The sequence below is a fragment of the Mus musculus genome, chromosome 15, assembly GCF_000001635.26.
Source record: "Mus musculus strain C57BL/6J chromosome 15, GRCm38.p6 C57BL/6J".
Taxonomy (NCBI): domain Eukaryota; kingdom Metazoa; phylum Chordata; class Mammalia; order Rodentia; family Muridae; genus Mus; species Mus musculus.
In genome coordinates, this window is record NC_000081.6 from 92,396,032 (window position 1) to 92,419,587 (window position 23,556).

General features: G+C 41.3%; 1 protein-coding gene across 1 annotated transcript in view; it reads left to right on the top strand.

Moving 5' to 3' along the window:
* The first annotated feature begins 778 nt into the window (after positions 1–778).
* Positions 779–23,556, top strand: part of Pdzrn4 (PDZ domain containing RING finger 4) — a 375,018-nt gene continuing 352,240 nt past the window's right edge. Inside the window, exons 1-3 of the mRNA NM_001164593.1 lie at positions 779–1,474; positions 3,716–3,802; positions 5,898–6,005. Coding sequence (NP_001158065.1) covers positions 884–1,474; positions 3,716–3,802; positions 5,898–6,005 — 786 coding nt within the window. The 5' untranslated portion in view covers positions 779–883. The remainder of the gene's footprint in view (positions 1,475–3,715; positions 3,803–5,897; positions 6,006–23,556) is intronic.

Below are 23,556 nucleotides of genomic sequence, written 5' to 3' on the forward strand. Positions count from 1 at the left end.
TGACAATTCTCTGAACTGGGAGGCAAGCTGCAGTTAATGAAACCTTAGTCTTTTCACCTGGCGGAAGGGAGGGAGGCTGCTCATTGCCTTCCCCCACAGCAAGAAAAAAGTGCCCCAGGCAGACAACTGGCCTGTCCCCAACCCTCACTGCTGGTTCAGAGATCACCCTTTGCTACAATCACCTGATTTCCATATCTTGATTTGAGAAGCCTGGCTCTGGGGATGATTTCCTACGTGTTTTTTTTTTTTGTTTTGTTTTTTGTTTTTTGTTTTTTGTTTTTTGTTTTTTTGTTTTTTTTCCAGCGCGGAAGCTTTAGAGTCAGAGTTCTTAGTTGACGTTTTGTTTGTTTTTTGTTTTAGTTACCTCCCTTGAAAGAACAAAAGTGTATTCATCACTTCAAACTTTTTTTCTTTCTAACTAAGGATTTGCCTGACACAAGATCCTGATCCCTGGAATGTTCCACCCTGGTAGACTTTAACATTCTCAGTATCAATGCTTTGCCCATGGCCAGCTGTACCCAGACAAAGCACCCTGGGGGACTCAAGTTCTAGACTCAGAGAAAGAATAAAGCTGGCCCAAACACTACTGTAAACAAGCCTCCCTCTCAAGGATAAACTTGAAAGACCGTGCATTACAAAGCCATAAAGAAGTGGGTAATGGGGAAGGGTTCACTCAGGTGGCTTCAATGAGCTTCAATACAGAGAAGTCAGGACCTAGCCACAGCTTTGAAACTCCAAGCCAAACTTATTCTGAGCTCACACACAAACCTCCCCCCTCAAAGAGCTCAGCAGCGGTAAGACCGCTGGCCCTGGCGCAGCTTGGGGGTGATTGAAAGAAGAAGCGGGGACACCCCTTTTGGCTCTCCTCCCTCCCACCACTAGCATGGGCTTCGCTTTGGAGCGTCTCGCGGAAGCCGTGGACCCCGCTTTCCAGTGCCAGCTACTGTGTGGCCAGGTACTGGAGGAGCCCGCGTGCACGCCTTGCGGGCACGTCTTCTGCGCCAGCTGCCTGCTGCCCTGGGCGGCGGGGAGACGCTGGTGCCCGCTGCAGTGCCAGCCGCTGGCGCCGGGCGAGCTGTACCGGGTGCTGCCGCTGCGCAGCCTGGTCCAGCAACTGCGCGTGCAGTGCAACTACAGCGGACAGGGCTGTGGCCACAGGGGCGACTGCGGGTGCTGGCAGTGCACATCCAGCGCTGCGCCTTCGGCCCTGCCAGCGGCTGTGACAGCCACTGCCCAGGCGGCTGCGGAGGCGGCGGGGAGGAAAAGCACCCGGCGACCAAGACCTGCTGGAGTGGGGACGCGCGTGAGGGGCCACCCGGACCTGGAGGTCGGCCTCTGGTTGTCGCCTGCTGTCGGGGTGGGGAAGACGCGGCGGGCGCAGGTCAGCTTGTTGCAGCGCAGGTATCAGGAGAAGTTGGCTCTGTACATGGCGCACACGCGCAACTTCGTCGGGAACCCGGGAGGCCGCGGCCAGGTAAGCCCAGGGGAATGAACCCCAGAGCACGGTTGGGATGGGAAGGGGAGCGTCTTCCCGACTGTTGAGGACTCCTTATGGAGGTGCCATCCCTTTTTCAGAGCTGCATCTGATTATGCTCTGCCACCTTCATCTGCATCGCTGCCCCAGAAACACCGTTTAGGATTAAGGGAGTCAAACTCAACTTCTCCAGGAGGAGAAATTGAGTGAACTCTTTTCCCATCCACACTCTGTTCTCATCTTCCACTCCCCTGCTCACCTAAGCTGCCCATCTTTCGCGTCCTTGGCCTGTGCCTGGAGCAAATTCTATAAGTAAACCGGTTAATTGGCTGTGAGAGACTTATTTTCTCTGCCAAAATATGCCTATCAGTTAACTACCCACCCTTTCCTCAGCTCAGGGGCCTCGAGGGATGGTGGTGACAGAGATACCGACCTTCCCTGTTGATTCCTCTCTCCTGACCTCACGAGACCTTATTGGTGGCCAGTGTGCCTGTTATTACCTGGGGACCTGTCCCAGGACAAGAACAAAGGCCTGAAGTCACAGTGCCTCCTTGAGTACCTGGCAGAGGCAGCTGTCTTCCCTACTTCATGGAAGGGGCTAGTCCTGAGCTGCGAGCTGCAGCCTGGGTAGAGAGACGTGTTTATCAGCTGTCTTCAGTTGGTGTTTGACTTGAACGGTCTCTGGCAGAGCAAGCAAGATTTGACAGAACTTGTACCCCCTACTCAAGTGCTGTTTTCACTTCTTCTACACGCCCCCCCCCACACACACCCCCCCGGGGAGGAGCAAGAGAGGGCTTCCGTTTGGGACTGGTTGCTTAGATCTGCCTCCCACCCTGGCCCTCTGTTTTAACCTTCCTACCCCTAGTCTGAAAAACAATGTGAGAGAAGCTGCTCTGATTATACGATGCACATGGAGCATACTTGGGTAAAAATGCCGTTGCATAACACAGCACCTTGTGCAGTTAGTTAATGGAGAGAATAAAAATTAAAAAGACTGGAGGCTACATGAGTTCCCTAGTCTGCTTGTGTATAGGATAATCTTCATTCCAATGGATGAGCTAGAGAAAAGCACACACGTTTGCTATGCACTGCCAGTCCATGATTCAATGCTGGCTGAAAGGAGCAACCGTTAGAATTACAGAATAAAGAACTAACTACAGCATCCCACCAAACTGTGCTTCTATGCCAGGGCTGTCCTATGCTGCAACCCTTTAATACCTCATGTTGTGGTGACCCGCAACCATAAAATTATTTTGCTACATCATAACTGTAATTTTGCTACTGTTATGAATCATAATGTAAATATCTGATAATGTGATTCCAGCAAAGGGGTTGCAACCCATAGATTGAGAACCACTGTTCTGTGCCTTGCCTTGTGGATTCATCATCAAATGCTGCTCTCCAAGGGTTGTGCTTTCTGCTGCCTCAAGGGGCTGCTGTGGGCTCTGGGAAAGCTCTTGAGGGGTGGGGCGAGGGGGGAGCAAGGTAGCAGTGGGGATGCAGTCGGTTTTCAATCCCTGCATCAGATGTGACTCCAGGTGTTTCAGTCCCTCAGAACAGTTAAGGTCTCTAATGGTGACTACAGAGCATCTTGTCTGGCTACTTCAGTGCCTGTTTAAATCAGTCTTTGCTAACAAACAGGTGGCTGTATAATTTATATTTGTTTAAATATTACTGTATCACTGGGAAAGAAATACATACTATTTACCAAGCAAACTTCTTTTATTTTTACTCTGTGAGAATTATGACAAACCTAATAGAGAGGCTATTTAAAATCAAGATGGCTGCCTTCCAGTAGACCCTGCATTACAGGGCCAGCCTGAACGTTGCTGCCGAAGGGACTTTATAAATAGCTCAGTGATTTTTTCAAACTCTACAGTGAAAATTTACATTAAAAAAATGTTTCTGAGATCCACTGACAACTTGTTTTACTTTTCTGTCATACAAAGTTTAAAAATAAAAAGCCCTGCCTGGTGAAGCCTGGACATCTGTTTGCAGTTAAGGTGGAGTCAGAGCGGGATACTCCCTGTGTGAAGTGCAAATCCATGTAGTTATTTGGAAACCCCCTTCTGCTCACAGGCGCAGCAGTTTTCTTCAAATACAGGCTTTAAAGTGTGATTAAGGAGAAAGCTGACTGAGTCAAGCATCCTTACGAGTCTTCTCTATTAACAGTACAGTGTCTTATATTGTTTTCTCATTTTTTTTCTTATTTATCCAGTTTTTTTTTGCTCTTTCACTTAGGATGGAGAGCAGAAGCCGTTCACTGTTGTGTTGGAAAGAGAAGATGACACTTTGGGATTCAACATAATAGGAGGCCGCCCATATCAGGTGACTACTTTGTTAATGCAGTGTTCTGCATATGAAGTAGACTAGGACTCAGACAAACAAGGGGTATGATCCTTAAAAGGATGTTTGGGCCCAAAGACCAGATTTTTTTTTTCTTTCAAGATTTATTTATTTATTTATTTATTTAATGTATGTGAATACACTGCTGCTTTCTTCAGACAGCACCAGAAGAGGGCATCAGATCTCATTTGCAGATGGTTGCATGTGGATGCTGGGAATTGAACTCAGGACCTCTGGAAGAGCAGTCAGTGCTCTTAACCACTGAGCCATCTCTCCAGCCCCCAAACTAGACTCTTAATGGAGATCTAGTACATACTCAGATTTTTTGTTATGAGATAATTTGAAAACAAAACACTCCACAGTTGATCATCTCGATTCCCTCAGCTACAGCGGTAAAGGGAGGGATGTGTTTCATATTTAACTACCTTCCTTGGACAGCACCATGGGCAGATGTCTTGGCCCTATGACAGAGAGACCTGGGTAGGCGATTTTCATTTGCAATACTTAGTACCTCGTCTGCCTATACTTCCTGTTCTCAAATGGTACTGTCTTTAGACGACAAGGCAGTTGAGAAGCTGACCGTAATGAACAAAATGTCAAAATGAATTTAAAAAGCAGAAAAGTGAGGGCTTTTTGTTTTTCCTTCCCACAATTTCTTAAGAAATGTCATACAAAGAGAGTTGATATGAAACATTTTTTGGTGTTCCTACTCAACTTCTTATTTAATGGGAAGAATACTCCTACTTTATATTTATTATTTTCAAATTTGTATTATGAATTTACACACTGTAGTTACAAAACCCTTTGGCATCCTGCAATTCTACACTGTCTTAATTTTGAGTGTAACTAGATAAAGACAGTGAAAATTGGTAAAGAGAGCCAACTTATTAACTGCAGTTAACTGCTCTGAGATGTCCCTGACCCATGAGGCACTGCTCTGAGATGTCCCTGACCCATGGGGCACTGCTCTGAGATGTCCCTGTCCCATGGGGTACCTGCTGTTCAACAACTCACCTCCCGTGGGACTTTAGGTCCTGCTCTAAGCTGGGTTTGGGACAGTGATGACCTGTGCCACTCTAGGGGTTCAGATGGTGCCATCCTGTGCTTTCTATGCAACGAGCAAACCGAGCAATCTAAGGCTGTTCTGCTGCTGCTCTGACCTGGTCCCAGTTATTATAAAGACACATTTTTCATATCATTTCCATTCTCCCTTCTATTGGGGGTTATTTATAAATGCCAGTTAGGAAGCTGATATTTAAAGGGCACTGGGCATTTTAAAGAATCACTTTCAATTATGTTTGAGGCAGATCAATTAAGGAGAACTTATAGGGTTAGTTTTAATTTTCCTGCCATAAAAATCAACTGACATTTAAGAACACATAATATATTGTTATTTTGACGATAAACATCTTCCTCAGGAAGTCTGACAAGATCATTGGTTTCTCGTGATTGGCTGAAATTCTGTAGTATCAAAATGCTGCATGTTTTGAGGTTTGTCTTTGTCCTGTGTAACGTGCACCCAGAACCAAGTACAGATAAAATTTGAATGGATTTCTTGACCATGTAAAGTTGATCTTTTAAGATCTCTAGATTTAAAATCATTCTGTCTCCTAGGTGCTCAAAAGCTATGATTCCAAATGCCTCACACTGGAAACTAAATTATATTTTTGGAGCTATGATTGCATCTAAGTTGTTATATACGAGAGGGTAAATTGGCTTTCTTCTTGTCTGTTTTTATCTCCCTCCCGTCACACATTTTAGGTGAGAGGTTTTCACAGTAATACTGTTGACCTTACCTTGCAGGCAGCGTTCTCCAAAGCTTTTCATGTGCATTCAAAATGTAGGATAAATAAATGATCTTGTCAGAGATGCTGGACTCGCTCATTACAGCTGTCATCTTGATTAATGACTAGTTGGCATTAAATAAGTTAATTCCGTGCCAAGTTCTCAGCTAAGAGAGTTGCATGTTGGAGCAGAATTATTGATAGTGTTACATTTAGAAAAGAAAATCATCCTTTACACGATTTAAAGTTTGCTTAATATGTAACTTTCTGTCAACAATACTTTTTTTCTATAGAATTCCCAGAAGCAATCAGCGCCTGAAGGAATTTATGTCTCAAAAATTTTAGAAAACGGACCTGCAGACCGAGCAGATGGCCTGGAGGTTCATGACAAAATCATTGCGGTAAGGCGGTAAAAAAAAAAAAAATAAAAAATAAAAAACAGGTGCATGATCCGCGATGTTGCTCACACATTGTTCACCTCTGAGTCCTTATCAGAGTATAAATCTCATGGCAGTGGAGAAACTGATGTTTTATGTCTTCCTAAAAATGTAAAACTCGATGATGATTCAGTATCAATCAGCAGATAGGGGGATGAAAGTAGGAACTGCCTCAAGTTTTCAGCCGTGTTAGTGAACATCTGTATTTTCATACATTCCCTCCACAGACATTAAAGGAACTTCTCTGACTGTTATGGAAGTCATTGTTATAACCTTTCACGTGACAAATCTATGCTCAAGAACAGATTTGAGAAGCAAAGAATACTATTGAAACTTGCGATTAGTATGTACATGGGCACACTGGGGTTATCCATAAATTGCCATTATTATCCCCTGGTGTAGTATGCCCTTTTTTAAAGCAAGGCAAATGGAGGCAGTAGGCTTGCCCTGCGGGGAGGAGCTGTAGGAAACTCTTGCATATGCAGCTGGGCTGTTGTGTTTGAAGATGATGCTGGGAACTGGGCCATGATGATAGGGTTGGAGTCTCTACTCTCTCTCTTTCTCTCTCTCTCTCTCTCTCTCTCTCTCTTTCTCTCTCTGCCACCCCTCTCTTCATTCACAGCTGGAGACTGTGTTATTTGTTCTTATCAAAAGAGATTATGGTTTTTTTTTGGTTAATTAATTTCCAATATCTTTGTAAAGGTAGACATAGCAATGGAGACGGTTTATTGGACTCTACTGTATTTGGGAAATAAATCGCTTTACTCTGTGTTATGGAATCACTAGCGCTGCCTTTCTGGATAGATTGATTCTACTTTTCTTTATTAAATTTCTGATAGGTTTTAGATTTATATGTTAGCCTATGTATCTTAACATTGTGTATATGTTAACAAAGTCATATTTTTTTTAATACATGAAGCTAGAATAAGAATAGAAAGAAAACCGAGGTGTCTAGAGTCAAGCTTTCTAGACACTGGGAAGAGCTGGAGGTTGCCTTTGTGTGAAGACAGTGTTTTACTGAACGGTCTCCAGTTAACATGGCTTCTAGTTTTGTGGCCAAGAAAGGGCAGACAGGCTTCTGTTTGCTATAGGTTACCTGCAAACATATATACATTAGAGTGGCTATAGGCAGAAGACTGTTTTTATGACTGTGAATATGTGCGCATTATGTTTTCTGTATCTTATCACAAGCATTATAATGATGAAAGTCCACACTTGACATTATTAAATCAAACAGTGTCTTAGGGAATAAGTATGCCCAGATACACACATACCTCAACTACAGAACTCAGTAATGGAGAATTAAATTAAGATAGCTATTTGACAGTACTGCATATGTTAATGTTGTCTAATGTTGCAATAAAAAGAAAAAGAGAGCAGACCTGGAAAGAGGACTCAGCAATTAAGATGCATACTTCTATTGCAGATCTGAAGGACCCACATTCTGTTCTTCCTTCTTCTTGAGCTTCATGTGGTCTGTGAATTGTATCTTGGGTATTACGAGCTTTTGGGCTGATATCCACTTATCAGTGAGTGCACACCACGTGTATTCTTTTGTGATTGGGTTATCTCACTCAGAAAGATATTTTTTAGTTCCATCCATTTGCCTAAGAATTTCATGAAGTCATTGTTTTTAATAGCTGAGTAGTACTCCATTGTGTAAATGTACCACATTTTCTGTATCCATTCCTCTGTTGAGGGACATTTGGGCTCTTTCCAGCTTCTGGCTATTATAAATAAGGCCGCTATGAACATAGTGGAGCATGTGTCTTTATTACATGTTGGAGCATCTTTTGGGTATATGCCCAGGGATGGTATAACTGGATCCTTAGGTAATACTATGTCCAATTTTCTGAGGAACCACCAGATTGATATTCAGAGGGGTTTTACCAGCTCGCAATTCCACCAAAAATGGAGAAGTGTTCTTCTTTCTCCACATCCTTGCCAACTGCTGTCACCCGAGTTTTTTATTTTAGTCATTCTAACTGGTGTGAGGTGGAATCTCAGGGTTGTTTTGATTTGCATTTCCCTGATGTCTAAGGATGTTGAACATTTCTTTAGGTGCTTCTTAACCATTCGAGTTTCCTCAGTTGAGAATTCTTTGTTTAGCTCTGTAACCCCATTTTTAATAGGGCTATTTGATTGTCTGGAGTCTAATTTCTTGAGTTTTTTGTATATATTGGATATTAGCCCTCTATCAGATGTAGGATTAGTAAAGATCTTTTCCCCATCTGTTGGCTGCCATTTTGCAGATCTGAATTCTGTCCTCAGCACACATTATCAGGTGGCTCACAACCACTAAGACTCTATATCCTGGATGATCTGACCCCTCTGGCTTCTGTGGCATCCCAACACACATGTGGCATACACACACACACACACACACACACACACACACACACACACACACACAAATATGTCTTCCCCCAAAAAGCAGGGTTTGTGTTTATTGCGTATACTTTTAAAAACACTTATTTAAGGTTGGGAGTGTGACTAGCTGGTACACTATTTGGCGTGTGTGTGCTTGAGGTCAGGGGTTCCATCTCCAGCGCCAAAAATAGAAAGATGTCAAATGTACAGAATCTCATTGGTTTTCTTACTGTAAACGGTAATTTTATTTTAAAAAACTATGCCTGGTAGCAAGTTCACCTAGTGACCCATCCAATGCCATTACTAATATTTATCAAGCTAATTTTACTTAAACCCCATTAAGATAAACAGAAAAATAACCTATCAATGGAGAACCAACTGAAATTCATAATGAGCTGAGGTATGAGTGTATAATGACCTTGAAACTTGTTATAAGACTATATATTTGAGGAGACTCCTCCCAGGAAATAATGTGTGTGTGTGTGTGTGTGTGTGTGTGTGTGTGTACATATGCAATACACATATTATATATGCATATATACATATGTGTGTATATGTGGGTTCATCTCATACATATTACTTATTTGTGTCAGATATATTTTGGTTCTATGATAGATTTATGAGACCGTATTTGCTGCCAAGAACTTAGTAAAATGATTTTAGCATTTATGAAATTATCTTGATGATGTGTGTAACTATTTTAGAGGGAAGATGGCTGGGAATAAATCTAATACTTGGATGCAGACTTAGTGTTCTATCAGCTCCTGGAACAGACACTTGGTGACCTTCATATCTGTTCCAACAAGTCTTAAAAACACACAGATGTTGTGGCCAGTCCTCACATGTTAGTAAAAATTAGAAAGAGTTGATGCCTGTTAATCATTTTAATTCCTATGACGGAGCTACTAATCAATACTAAATTTATATCTAACCAGAAATTGAAAAGGTCTATTGATTAAAGATGTACAGAGTTGGATGAACAGATTTTACAAACAAAATCAATAATTTATTTTCTGCTTTACGATTTGCACACTGAAAGTGAGGCCAGACTGTCATTGTCAAAATGCAACAATGCTTTAAACATGGTGCACAAATACATTTTCCATGGTGAAAAGGGGACAAGTCGCTTGTATATTATAAGGTGGCTTAACTGTCACAATTTTAAGCCGGGCGTGGTGGCGCACGACTTTAATCCCAGCACTTGGGAGGCAGAGGCAGGCTGATTTCTGAGTTCGAGGCCAGCCTGGTCTACAAAGTGAGTTCCAGGACAGCCAGGGCTATACAGAGAAACCCTGTCTCAAAAAAACAAAAACAAAAAAAAAAACCTGTCACAATTTGACTCATTTGAAATCCTTTGAAATGAAAAACACACAAAGCTGGAAAAGTTTATTGCCACCTTATATTCAAAATATGCCCCAAATATTGGGTGTGGTGATTAGCTGAATGTGTATATGACAGATTTATGAACTGTAATGTTTAAGATCGTTGTAAATCACTAATTTGAATAAGAAGTAGATATGTTAGTATTTGGTTCTCTTAATGGTTATCGAGACTTTACTAATTCTAAGGATATGAGTGATAACACTTTTGCCATCATAGTTCAAAAAAAAAGTCAACAACTCAAAAATGACTGGTTTTGGTATTCTACATTCCATGGGAGTAAAAGAATAAAACAGAGTCATAGTCCCAAGGTAAACCTCAGTGATAGTTTTGACAGGGTTCAAAGTAAGCTGTTCTTGAGCCATTCTCCCTAAGTACCCATGCTAGCCAGCTTCTAGCTACTTTCACATCTGTGACTCTGAAAATATTCATTTGTATGTATTAAGAACAAGTTAAATTTAATATGTGAGTTATACTATTACAAAATATCACCACAGTCTGTAAAGGTTAAAACATTGGTGACAGCATCAGAAATTCAGGTAAACAAGGAATTCAGTGTGTACGCGAGGTTTACGCCATATTGTAAATTTTTCTTTAACAAAGAAGAGGGACCAACAAGTGATAGGCCCTTGGTCCTATCAGAAGAGTCCAGCATCTACACTTCACTTAATTTTCTTTAGGATGCTTCTTTAGGAACCGTGTGGGAAGAAGTGCTTCCATGGAAACTAGGCCTCTTCTAGCCAGGAAAATGGAGATGAATTAACATCTAGGCGTGTGTGATCACTGGCCTAGCAAATGTTTTGATGACTGAGTAGGAGTTTAATCAATATTAAAGAAAGAAACAGCGAGGAAAATAGAATCATAAGGTCTCAAATCTCAGAACATAGTCACTATAATAAACACTTTCCTCCTGGAGCTTTGGGATACACTAACAAGAATTTATTTGACTAATTTCTCTGTGCCAATCATTCATCATATATTCACTTGATTAATTTGTTTCACGTTTTTTTTTTTTTGTACTATATATTTTCCCATCTTTAATATGAGACTTTTTTTTTTTTTTGGTTTTTTGTTTTGTTTTGTTTTTCGAGACAGGGTTTCTCTGTGTAGCCCTGGCTGTCCTGGAACTCACTCTGTAGACCAGGCTGGCCTCGAACTCAGAAATCGGCCTGCCTCTGCCTCCCAAGTGCTGGGATTACAGGCGTACGCCACCACTGCCTGGCTGAATATGAGTCTTGATGGACAGCAGCTAATGGTCTTTTTACCTCCAGCAGCAGAAGCCCATTAACATTCAGGCTCCTCTATTTACTTGGTGAACCACATATATAGCAAATGTCACTGTGAAGACTTTTATGTAGCAAATATGTTTTTTGTCACCTAGTGGTCTGTAATAAAGATGCAACCAGAAGAGCCTGCATAGATTAGGATAGCAACTGACTTCTCTTAGAAGGTCTGGATACTTTCTATCTCTTGGAAAGAGCATGAGAAAGTATAGACTTTGCCAGGCTACATGTTGGGAGCAGAGACTCTGGGGGAAGTTGGGGGGGTGGGGGGGGGACTCAGTAAAATACCAAAATCAATTCTAACAACCTCCTATCTCAGACAAGGAAAGAACACGGTGTTTAAAACCATCAGCACCCGAGATGAGACGTGAATTCTACACAGAGGATTTACAGGGCTTCAGGGATCATAAATGACATAGGCCTGTGAAAGGCCAAGGAAACATTGTAGAAGGTTTCGGGATATCCTGAGGGTTTTCGAGGACTATGAAGAGGTTTTGAAGGGTTCTGAGGTTGTAAAGGTTTCAAGGAGTTTGCCAGCTAGAGGAGAAGATGTGAGACTGTGTCAGGCAGAGACGGAAAGATAAAAGCAGATCCGCCTAAAGTTTGGGAATAAAAGCTGCATCTGACGACAGCACCGTGGTGTAAAAAGGAAAGGAGTTTTGAAATATGAATGTTTGGAAGGGTCGTATTTGCTAGAGCAGCAGAAGTGGATTTCAATCTACTGACAGTAGGATGCTGTTGAGAGGCCTCAGCCCAGGAGGAGGAAAAAAGAAAAAAGGTAATCTGCGGCCTGCGGTCAGCAAGTTGGTTGAAAGCAGCAGACTCTGGATGGCCAGAAGCCCTTGGGATGGATCACTTAGGGAAGGTTACAAAACCTGGAGACAGTCACGGTCGGACCATCTGTTGGGTCAAACTATTAATGTGCATCAGACAAAACATAAATATGAATAAGATAGTAGACAGCTAGGATAATTGAGAGAGAAAATGAGGACAAAGCTTTTAATAAGTACAGTCAGACTTTTGTAAAGGTGTTTTTTTTTTAATTTAACTAACTTGCTTAGATTATATTTATTGTTATTTTGTGTGTATGGTGTTTCGCCTTGTAAGCATGCAGTGCCCCACCAGTGGACAGAAGAGGGCGGCAGGTCCTCTGGAACTGGAGTTACAGATGGATGTGAGCCACCATGTGGCTGCCGGGAATTGAACTCCAGTTCAGTTCCCTTACCCTCCTGAAGAGATGAAGACCTCTTCAGCCTCAGCCAATACCGCAGTGTACAAACCCTACCTTCCTATGTGCCTGTCCTGTGTCCTTTCTTGGAAACTGACACTGGAAGAGCAGATGTATGCTCATGGTTTACAAGTGTAAATGGGGTCACCGTCGTCAACACACTACAGCTATGGTCCTGTAACACTGTATTTCTAACACTGCATCTATTAAGGAAGGAAGCCATAAAGTGACAAAAACACTATATTTTTTATGGAGAAAATAGAAAGGAGGCAATGGGAGGTGAGAGAGGGGAGAACAAGACGTTTTCCTGTTGAGGAACGGTACCAAGGGTTCATAGTCAAGGAGGTGGGATTCGTATGTTTGCCTGGGCGGTCATTTTGGATGGTTACCATAAAAACAGCTAACATTAAAGTATTTTAATTTTAGCAGCCTTTCTGTTTGTTTATAGGTATTAACCCATTCCATCCCAGAGCTCTGAGGTAGACACTGTGTGTACCCATGATAGTGTCCTATGACAAAAGTGAGGTTCGGATAGAGAGAGAGAGAGAGAGACCAAGTAACAAACATGACACACAATCCTTTCCCCACTTTCAAAATAACTTGACAGAAATGTTTATTGTCTATTCCTTCTAAAACACACACACACACACACACACACACACACACACACGACAAAATTAAGTTAACCAATTCTTAACAAATATTAGGGTTTTAGTTATCCTTTTCTGGAGAATATTTTTAGAAAAAAAAATTCCATAAAGTATATGTATAGAACATACAAAAGTTCTGCCTTTGTTTTATTTTTTTATTTAGGAGTGACTTATATTGTGGGAGGTTAAGGAGACATCTAAGCACATGAGTACCTCGATGTATGTGTGCTTATGCTGTGTCTGTGTGCGTCTTTCTGTCTCCTTTCTAGGTCTAAATAGTAACAAGTCAAACCTGTCACATCATGCTCATCTTTTTAGAAAGACCTCCTGGGTTGCTCTGCATGGCTATGTTAATGAACCACAGTAGTAGCACATTTTGAATTAGACAGCCTTTTTAAAACTCAATGGTGTGTCTAGCCGTCTAACAGGCCACTAATGAATGCCTGAGCAAAGGCATTATTTTTGCTGCAGAAAGTACATCGCTGGCAAACTTTTTCTCCTGAAAGTGTTCAGGAAGCAATACATGGGTCAGTCATGTTACTTCACTAATCTCTTTCACATCGTGCTTAAAATGCAGTAAGTATCCCTTTAAATTGCATGTTTTTAGCAAATGATGAACCTTTAATAGTATTAAAATAGGCATTGGATTCCTGTAACAATAGTGACTAAAAAAGGGATCATGAATGGGGGGTGGTGCTCAGGAGGAATTGCGGGTATGGGGGAAGGACATGAGAAATGTAAATGCAATGCTCACGTGATGAAAATTTCAAAAGATAAAGCTATTAAGCAAAAATACTTAAAATATAACAAATGTCTTAAATATTGTGTTTGTAAGCAGCTGAATGGTGAAGCTATAGCTTTAAATATTGACACCTATCTTCTCTTTGGGAGGATATTCTGGGAAATTCTGGAACCCACATACAAGTGTGAACCTACTATGCACTGCTTGGAGTGTGAAGCCTGACTGTCCATGCTCCTTATGTAGCTCCTAAAGTGCACTGGTAGTTGGAATATTCGCTGAGGGATAGAGCTGCAGAAACTGTATCTAAGATGTGAAGTCCTTTGCAGAAGAAAATCCTCAAAGCAGTGAATCCACCTTGATCCTAAAACACTGAAATTGATTTCTCAGCGTGTCATCTGTAATTCCAAAACTAGGGAGACTGAGACAGGGGGATTGGAAGCATGACAGCTGAGAAGCTGGATAGCAGTTTGAAGGGGGCTGGTTAGTGCAGTACCTCACAGACAGGTGGCCACACAGCAGGATTGCTCTGGTAGCCCTGTTGATATGAACAAAATAATTAATAGTCTTCCTGCTTACTCTAACAAATGCCCTGACTGGGTATTGACTTGCATGGTGTCCCTAGTTTACTTAAAGTAATTGCACTTGACTGTATTTGTTGACAGTAGAGTTCTAGGCCAGGCAAAACATAAACCCGAAATTGAAAGATTGAACAACGGCAAGAGGGATTTTTAAATTTTTGAGCCGAATAATACTTTACGGGGCAAAACACTTTATTAGTTGCAGAGTGCTTTCATATGAAGCGTCTAGTTAGATCTCTGCCATTGTCTAAGACATAGAGAAGCAGAAAAGTGAAATATCATGGCAGCTGCAGGGGGAACTAGGTTTGGAGTATTGATGGCACTTCTGTAGAGTTGAAGCTGTTAAGATCAGGCAGGCTTTAAACTTGGAGCCTTACAGTAGACTCTTCTGGAAGGATGGGGAAATCTGGTGGAAGGTGAGGGTGAAGAATGAGGTCCCTAAACAAGTTTTGTGTGCTGTGAAAAATGTACATGTCACACCTCACAGGGATATATTAAGTAGTGTAAAAAAATTCCTTGAATATATATGCGTTGTCATGGCAGACAATCTGCCGAGACTCTAAAGATAGTGAGCTATCTGTCAAGGCAGAGGTAGCAACTGAAGATTGTTCGATTTATCTAGGAGTGGGAAGGGTAGGCTGCCTCAGTTTACAGTTTGGTGATTGGTGATCATAAAACGTGGATGAGAAAGGGCATTGAGAAGTTCTATTCAGCCACTGGGGCAAGTGCTCTCCCGCTGATGTCACAGGTAATGGACAACATGGCGGGGGGGGGGGGGATCTCAAACAGTGGTGTGAGGTTTGAAGCACTCATGACACAGCCTCCTCTAGACAGCTAAGTACAGGTGATAGAAGGTCTGTATAGTCAGTCACTTGGGAAATATTTTAGTAGATGTGGAGTTGATCTGACATTTGCATTTGAACAGGTGACTTAAGAAGTGGCCACATGTGGCTTATGTGATACAGCTTGAGAAAATTCCCTGGAAATCTTCAGCTGCTACGGTCTGACACTGACATTGAATCAGCTGGGCAAGCCATGTCGTTGTCTTTCTTTTTTCTTTTCTTTACTTTCCCTATTTTCTTTTCTTTTCTTGGTTGGTTGGTTGGTTGGTTGGCTGGTTGGTTAGTTGCTTGGTTGCTTGGTTGCTTGGTTGCTTGGTTTTCAAGACAGGGTTTCTCTGTATAGCCCTAGCTATCCTGGAACTCACTCTGTAGACCAAGCTGGTCTCGAACTCAGAGATCCACTTGCCTCTGCTTCCAGCGCTGGGATGAAAGGCAGGCACCACCACTTTCTAGTCCATGTATAGTTCTCTAAGGAACTCATATATATGTGAAACTCTTACTTAAAAAAAAAAAAAGCATTTCTAATGCTAGAAAGAGATAGTGGTTTATAAGAGAAAGTGGGACAAATTATTTTCTATTAGGATTTAATCCTGATGCTAATCCATGAGATTAATTTCTCTGAGTGTCATGAAGATTAAGTTACAAGTATCTCACGTATACAATGTATTGTGCTGGGCATTATGAGAGAAGCGATGAGTAATTGAAGCATCTTTTATACTCTGATAGCAATTTTAGAGAGAAAATAAGATGTGAAAATAGGGTGTGCATCCCTCTGTGATCAGTGCTGTGTATACAGGTAGCAAACATGAGTAGCCCCTTCTCAAAGGAAACGGAGAGGTACTTTTAAGGGAACCAAAAGGATTCCACCAGACTTTGAATGGTGTATAGGACCTTGAGTGATATATAGGATTTCTGAACTTGGTCTCAGAAAGTCTCTCTTTAACACAGACAGAAATAATTTCACACACACACACACACACACACACACACACACACACACACACACACACATATATATATATATGATGTACATTTTAAAAAGTTAAAACCAATAACAACACTGAGTATATTTTCTTACCTATTCTTTTCCCAAAAACATATTTCACTAGGTCTGGACCTGTATTTTCAGAGTGTAGACAATTTTAGCAAATATTTTTGAAGGCCGAAAGAAAGAGGTTTCTGTGTTAAGTGGGTAACATTTTCTGAGCTCTGCCCCAGTCTTCCTCTTATGGTGGTAGTGGTATGTACAAGGGCATGTGTGCCTCTAGGTATGTGCCCTTTTAACCAAAGCTGTGAAATGGACACCATGCATCTGAGGAATATTTAAAATGGTCTGTCACGAAGATAGGTGTGCAAAGTTCTCTCCATGCCCTAAGCCCTACCCAGTCATGAAGAACATTTTCAGTGTGCGCAAGGCCACCAATTCCCTAACACTACAGAAGAACACAAAGCCAGAGACAGCGCATATTACTCTCCGAGGAACACTGCCTTCATACTCAAGGTGGACACACACTAGGGATAAGCATGCGGACAACAACAGGCTGCAAAGATGTGAAAGGAAATGATCTGCAAGCTGACTCTTTGCAGTCAGGCAGCTTTAAAGAAGCAGTTGGTTGTGTCTGTCCAGAATTCAGAAGGATTCCCTTGCATAACATACCTGCTGAGGCAATTAAACCACCTTCAGGAAACGACAGCCATTCTCCTGTCTGAACTGTAGGGGTGATGAAGGGACAGCACATCTTCCTGTTGTGGATAAAGACCTCTGTCCTCTCAAGGCATACTTCATTTGCTTGCCTCTCCAGTGAACACCCTGAAAGCACTCCCGAAGTCTGAGGGGAGCCAGGTAAAGCAGCTGATGCAGACAAGTGAAGTTCTGAGAGAGAGAAACAGAAATCGAGTCAAAGTCTGGACAATAGGAATCTCCATTAGGAGCATTGCAAACCACTTGAAGTTTTAAACATAAAAATATTCTCTCCAATGAACTGGCCCTACACAGTGACTTCTGGGGTGTGTGTGTGTGTGTGTGTGTGTGTGTGTGTGTGTGTGTGTGATACCCCCACACTTTCATTCCCGCCTTCATTTTACATGGAGAGAAAATTATTAGGCAAAAATAGTATTGTATTTCATAATACCTATGTAGAATATTTTTTTCAAATCTCAGAACATAGTCACTATAAACAAATCTCAGAACATAGTCACTATAAACATCGTTGATGAATAGTTCACTGTGGAAGTGGAGATCAGAGAGAAGAACTGATCTCGTGGTAAGGAGACATTCCTCACAGTCGGAAGAAGCCCAACATTTTTCATAATCAATTGGGAAATCCTTAATAACCCTAATCTTAAATTGCATAAGTGCTTATAGGTTGGGTTATATGTTAGGTGTGGCATTAAAGCTGCTAACTCAGATGCCTAGGGAAGACTCAGGGTTTTCTAGTGAGAAAGACAAACAATAATGCTTCATTATGTTTCTAAACCAAGAGGCTATCTCTGTGTATATGTGCTTTTTGCATAAATGGATTAATTTTCCTAAAAGGAATATTCCAAAGCCACAGCATCCATCCCAGGTTTATTGGGAATCCCACCTATATCAGGCACAATCTTTACATGATGAGTCTGTGCTTCTCACGTACTAACTATCACTGAGTGGCAGCTTTCTAGAGCTCTTTTGTGCTAGGTTTGCCCCAACGACCAGTCTGTGTCTGCTCTCATGGCTACTCTGTGCATGGGTACTCTCTGTAATGGCAGCCATTGCAAATGTGATTGCTGGGGGACAGTCAGGTTGGAGGGGTGTGATGCATGTCCGTATGGGAATAAGGTGAGGCTGGATGCCAAGCTTAGAGCAGGAATGGGGACTACATACAGCTTGTTTTTTAGGGTTGCCATAGCAAAGGTCCCAAGCTGGGTGACATAAGCAAGAGCTCAGTGCTCTGGAGGTTGAAACACCAAGATCTAAATCTTACAGCTTGAGTTCTTCTGAGGCCATTTTTTTTCTCCGTATATAAATGGTACCTTTCAAGCTTTGTCATCATCTGACTTTTTCAATATGTTCATCTCTCTCCATCTTGTCACACAAAACAGATTGGATTAGAGTTAATCCTAATGAACTTACTTAACAATAATTAGTAGACATTTCAAATATATAAGTTTGGCGGAAGCAGCGGGATGCAATGAGCTCCTGGCTCAGTGGTTGAACAGCAGATGCTATTCTTGCAGAGGACCAGAGTTTGGTTTCCAGAACCCACATCAGGTATCTCACAACTTTCTGGAACTCCATCTAGAGTTGATTCTTGCAGCCCCTGTGAGCACCATGTTCACATGGGCACATGTACATATAAAGAAAATCTTTAAAGGACAAAATAATGATGTCTCACCCCAGCCAATGATATCTCACCTCTGGTAATTATGTCTCAGTTTAATAATAATGTCTCACAGTTAGAAACAATGTCTCACCTTTAATAATAATGTCTTTCTCACTTATAACTTGAATATTGTTGGCTATCACACCCATAACTTGGAAGGAGAATATTACTATGGAGGAAAGAATCTGTTTTACCCAGAATCTCAGTATTTCTACATATTTTTTACTGAAAATAATTATAAATACATATATATCATATGTATATCATATATAAAATACATATACATAATATATATGATATCATATGTATAGCATATACATAGTTCATTTTCCTTGTGAATACACCAAGTTTCAGTTCCCTGTTCCTTCGTCATGTAAGTGGGACCAGACATCTTTGTTCTAGGTAGGGGAATACAAACAGAAATGTAATTACTCCAGGCCTTCTGCTCCCCCAACCCTGTCTCTTAGGCCATACTAAGAACCAAAAGGAAGTAGGATCAGGGCTTCATAGAGAAGGAGGTAGGATTCCCCTCAGAGAATGGTTGACAATATCCATGTCACACTTTAGATGATCTGAGTTTACAAAAGGTCACTGAGGTTCGAGGGTAGATGGTGACAGCCTTTCATTGTTACTCAGACCTCTGCCTGAATGCTGGACCAATAGGATTCCCTTCCTTTACATTGAACATTGGATTTGATGAGTATCTTCTATCATTTCTTACTCCTAACTATCCAGTTATTATTCCTATGGGTGCTATGTGTTTGTATCCCAGGAAGGATCGTTAGCACAATCTAACTTGTACTTCCTTTCCTCTGTGTTCAGCCAGCTTAAGAAACACCAGGCCATCGTCTCACCCTCATCTTTTCCATTTGGCATGGCAAATCAGGAGTTAATACAATGGTTAGAGTTCACTTGTCTCAGTCTCCTCCCCCTGCCCCGCCCCATCCTGCATTGTAATTCCTCCCTTTACGTGGGCAAATCTTGGGCAGGGAGATCAGCTTCATTTGCATGGCTTACTGCCTACAACAAAAGCCATGCAGTAAGCTAATTGGTTTTCCAAGTTAAACACTGGTAGAGTTGTTACTCTGGTCCATCACGGGTGCCTTTTGCATGTAAATTATTATTATTACTTCTCCAGGAACAGTTATACCACATAGCTGGTGCCTGAACAAGGACTCACAAACCAATGATGATTTGGGGAGGAGTCTTTTCACAGCCCCACTGCAGTTGCAAACTTGTGGTAGAGCCCAGAGGATCTTGTAAGTTTCAGTTTTTAGAGACTTGTAAATTTGGCATACCTAAGTTTTATAACCCTCCCTCCAGGAGGGAATGCTTCTATGTCAGGAAATTGCTATAAAACATCCAATTAGAAATCTTATTCAGATAGCTGTTCTCTATCCAGCTGGGCTGAATCATTCAAATGCTGAAAAAAGAATGCATTTTTTTCAGGGACAATAAGGAATTTTCAAATGCCCTGTACACTTGTCTGATGACGTACTATTGTCCCTGGGAATTCTGCAGTGACATATTTACATGCAATATATACTGCTTGGTGTTCAATTTACTGCTGTCCACTTCTCTGTGATGTTCAAGCATGAAATAAAATGGAAAGCAGCAGAATAAAACAACACCTTAGACAAGCAGAACACTCACAGACACACCAGGTTGATAGCGTGTATCGCCATGCGCTGAAGGTATAATTGCTTTCAGAGAAATTGTTTGTTAATAGTATTTAGTTGACTGATTAAGAGGAAAAGGGCACTGACAGTATTCATGAAATAAACAAAAGTAGTGATTTCATCAGAATGAGTATGGAGCCTGTATCTGTGGGATATAGAAATTGTGGGCAAGACTTCAAACCCTGCCAGAGCTCAGCACAGGTACTGCGCACGGTTTCTCTAGCTCATCAGACACTGGTGGCTACTCATTACCATCTATGTCTTAATCATTTTATATCACAGAAGGGGAATTTATAAGTCTCTTTGAGCTACAGGTAAATTTTAATTAAGGACTGGAGCTGAAGACAGACTTCGAGAGTGTACCATTCAATACTGTTCATGGTAACATCAGTATTACTGGACTAGTCTGTTTAACTTGGATATAAATGGTGAAAAAAAAATCACTTTAATCTCAAGGCAAATTTGAAAGGCTCTCACTCGGAAAGAGTGTGTTGCGGGTTAAAGCGTTAATTAGGGGTGAAGGCAGGAAAATTTTATCTTCCTAAGTTAAAAGGCAACAGCTGTTCACGATATGTCACACGGTGCACTGTGACATTCCAGTTTTTATGAACCAGACAATTGTAATGCCGATGAGAAGTTTAAGTGTGAGTTTTTGTAAGGAGCAAACACAGTTCTGATTGACAGCTTCCTTTTTGAGGCCCTTGAAGGTTTTCAGGGAGCCATGTGTCTTTCAGTTAGGACTATGGGAAGTGACATGGGGTGGTTTTCTTGGCCTCTGTATGTGTTTTGTATATAAGCGAATCCCTTCCATCCAGACAGCATCATTTTAATGTAAAATCTCAGACTCAAAACATTTGGTGCTGCAAGGCCAGTCTGGGTAGGGTTTCAAATCTCAAGGAATTCCACAAAATCAAGTATTACACCCTTCTTCCCAATAACCTAATTTTTCTCCCCAAAAATAAGTAGGTGTATCATCTGGATTTAATTGTGCATCACATAGTACTTTAGTGCTCTGTGGTTACATCCATCGATCTAGTGAAAATTACTGTATCTAATGTTTACACTAAAATCTGAGACAGATGGTCTGGACTTCACACGTCTTTCTCTCTGACAACCACATACAGCATGACCTCATGGGCTGCTCTCATGACAGGCACCCAGGGTTCGTGTTAACTGCTGTGAATAACAATATGGGCTTCCAGAGAGGGGTATTCTACAGTTTCATAGCACAATGCAAATCACAAACAGAATTTCTACTGCTTTCTTACTCTCACTGAGTCTGCCTGCCTAGTTAGCCTTGATGTGGCTAGCCTGCCACAAGTGCTCCCTGCACTAATGCTGATCAGGCAGAGCTTGAGCCCTTTTCCTTCTCTTGGTTCCTTGTCTGCTGTCCAAACTTTATAAATGGGTCCGTTTGCATTTTCCACTGTTGTCTGCTCTCATCTTATTCTTTCAAGAGCACATGATGAGTGCTGACTGCGTAGCTGTAGTGTGTTTTGTTTGTTTGTGTGATTTCTGTTATTGTTTTTATTTTGTTTGGTTTGTCTGTAATCTTTGTTCCAGACTTCAGAAGCCTTGTTTTTGTCTCAGGGATTAAGAACTGAGAAATTTCCCATTTTTTAGGCAGTTTTTGTTGTCCTTGGGTCCTCTGCAAGACCAGCAACATTCATTCACTGTATTTATCACTAAAAAAATATGACTTCATTTCCCAGGCTAGACGTGTAAGAGTGATCCACCTGTGCATGTAGTGAAGGTAGAATTTGGCTGTGCGATCGTTTTTATGGGTGTGGCAATTTCTCTCAAGACTCTACAAATGGCTCTTGGCAGAGTCAATTTGTGACTTGATTTTTTATCGCTATTGCTCCTGATAACTGAACATTAATAAAACATGTCTGCCTATCCTCAAGGAGAAAAATCAAGACCTTGATAATATTTTTATATCTCATGGACATTGTTCCTGTTAATAGCACTATGCCATATAACTCTCTGTGTTAAGTTGATGAGTCATGCATGTATGTTCCTTCAGTTCCAGGTAAGGGACAGTGTACACGTAAGGAGCTTTCTGCCCACTTATATGAGAGGATACAATTGCGATTATATAAATTGCAGATCTTAAGCCCAGAGCCTTCACAGATTGTGCCCAGGCAGCAGAGCCATAATGGATATTAATTACCTTAAAGCCAAAACTGAAAGCCAACTTCAGAGAATATACACTGGGAGACACTTGTGATATCCAGATCAACAAATAGCACACAGCCAGGTCAGCTTTACTCTCCAACATTGGCATGGCATCAAAATGCTCATCACTGCTAAGAATTACAAATGCAATAGTGGCATGCAGACATTGGGCATAACCAACAGCTCTCTCATGGCACTTAAGGCTACTCAAGAGGGGCATGATGATGGGTACCAGAGACCTAGCCAATTTACCAGGGCTAGTGAAATCATGAATCTTGGAGACTTTACTAAACCACCATTGTTCCTAACTATATTCTAAGCATTTGTCTTTATACCCACTGTTTAGTGTAGTCCTCATCTGTCTTCAAGGAAACTTCTCTTTGCAATGGACAGAAACGATTGCAAAAACAAAAACAAAAAACAAAAAAACAAGAAAACAAACAAAACAAAACAAAACAAAGAACCACAGCCAAACAAAATGGAGCATTGTGAAGCCCAGTCCCCGTTGCTATAGCTACTGCATAATTCCTTCACCTAAGATTTAGGGATCATGTGGAAAGGGGCAGGAAGATTATAAAAGTCAAAGAAGCAGGAAGCTTGCTGTGAAATTGTGCCTCCTAGAAGTGTCAGAAGCTACACCCATGATATCTCACCATCGTGGCCACCTAGATGTGACCCAAACAGAGATGACACCCATAGCTGTGCTAGTGTGGAAGGAAGAAAGAAAAGCCCAGGCGGCCTCAACAACAGGCAACTAAGGAATGCCCAGAATGTGCAAAACTGGCTTACCCAGGGAAAAACTCACCAACTGGTTATCCCAGGTGGTCAACCCTGAAAACATAGAAGTAATAATATACTGATGAAACAGGCTATAATTATATATTTAGGAACACACACACACACACACACACACACACACACGTGACAACAAAGAAAAAGAGGCCATGAATTTGAAAAACATGATACATAGGAACGTTTGAAGGATGAAAATGGGAGGGCAAAATTACTTAATTATAATCTCAAAAATAAAGACATACATATTTAAAAACCAAAAGGATGACCACGTTTTAATAATACAGAGAATAAGTAATACCCCATTCTACTGCCTTACAACTGAGAAATCTAAGTAGTATTTTATCTTGTCAGTAAACATGTGAACTAACTCTCTCTCTCTCTCTCTTCTTTTGCAAATTGCATTAGAACAACCTGCTGTATTTTTACTA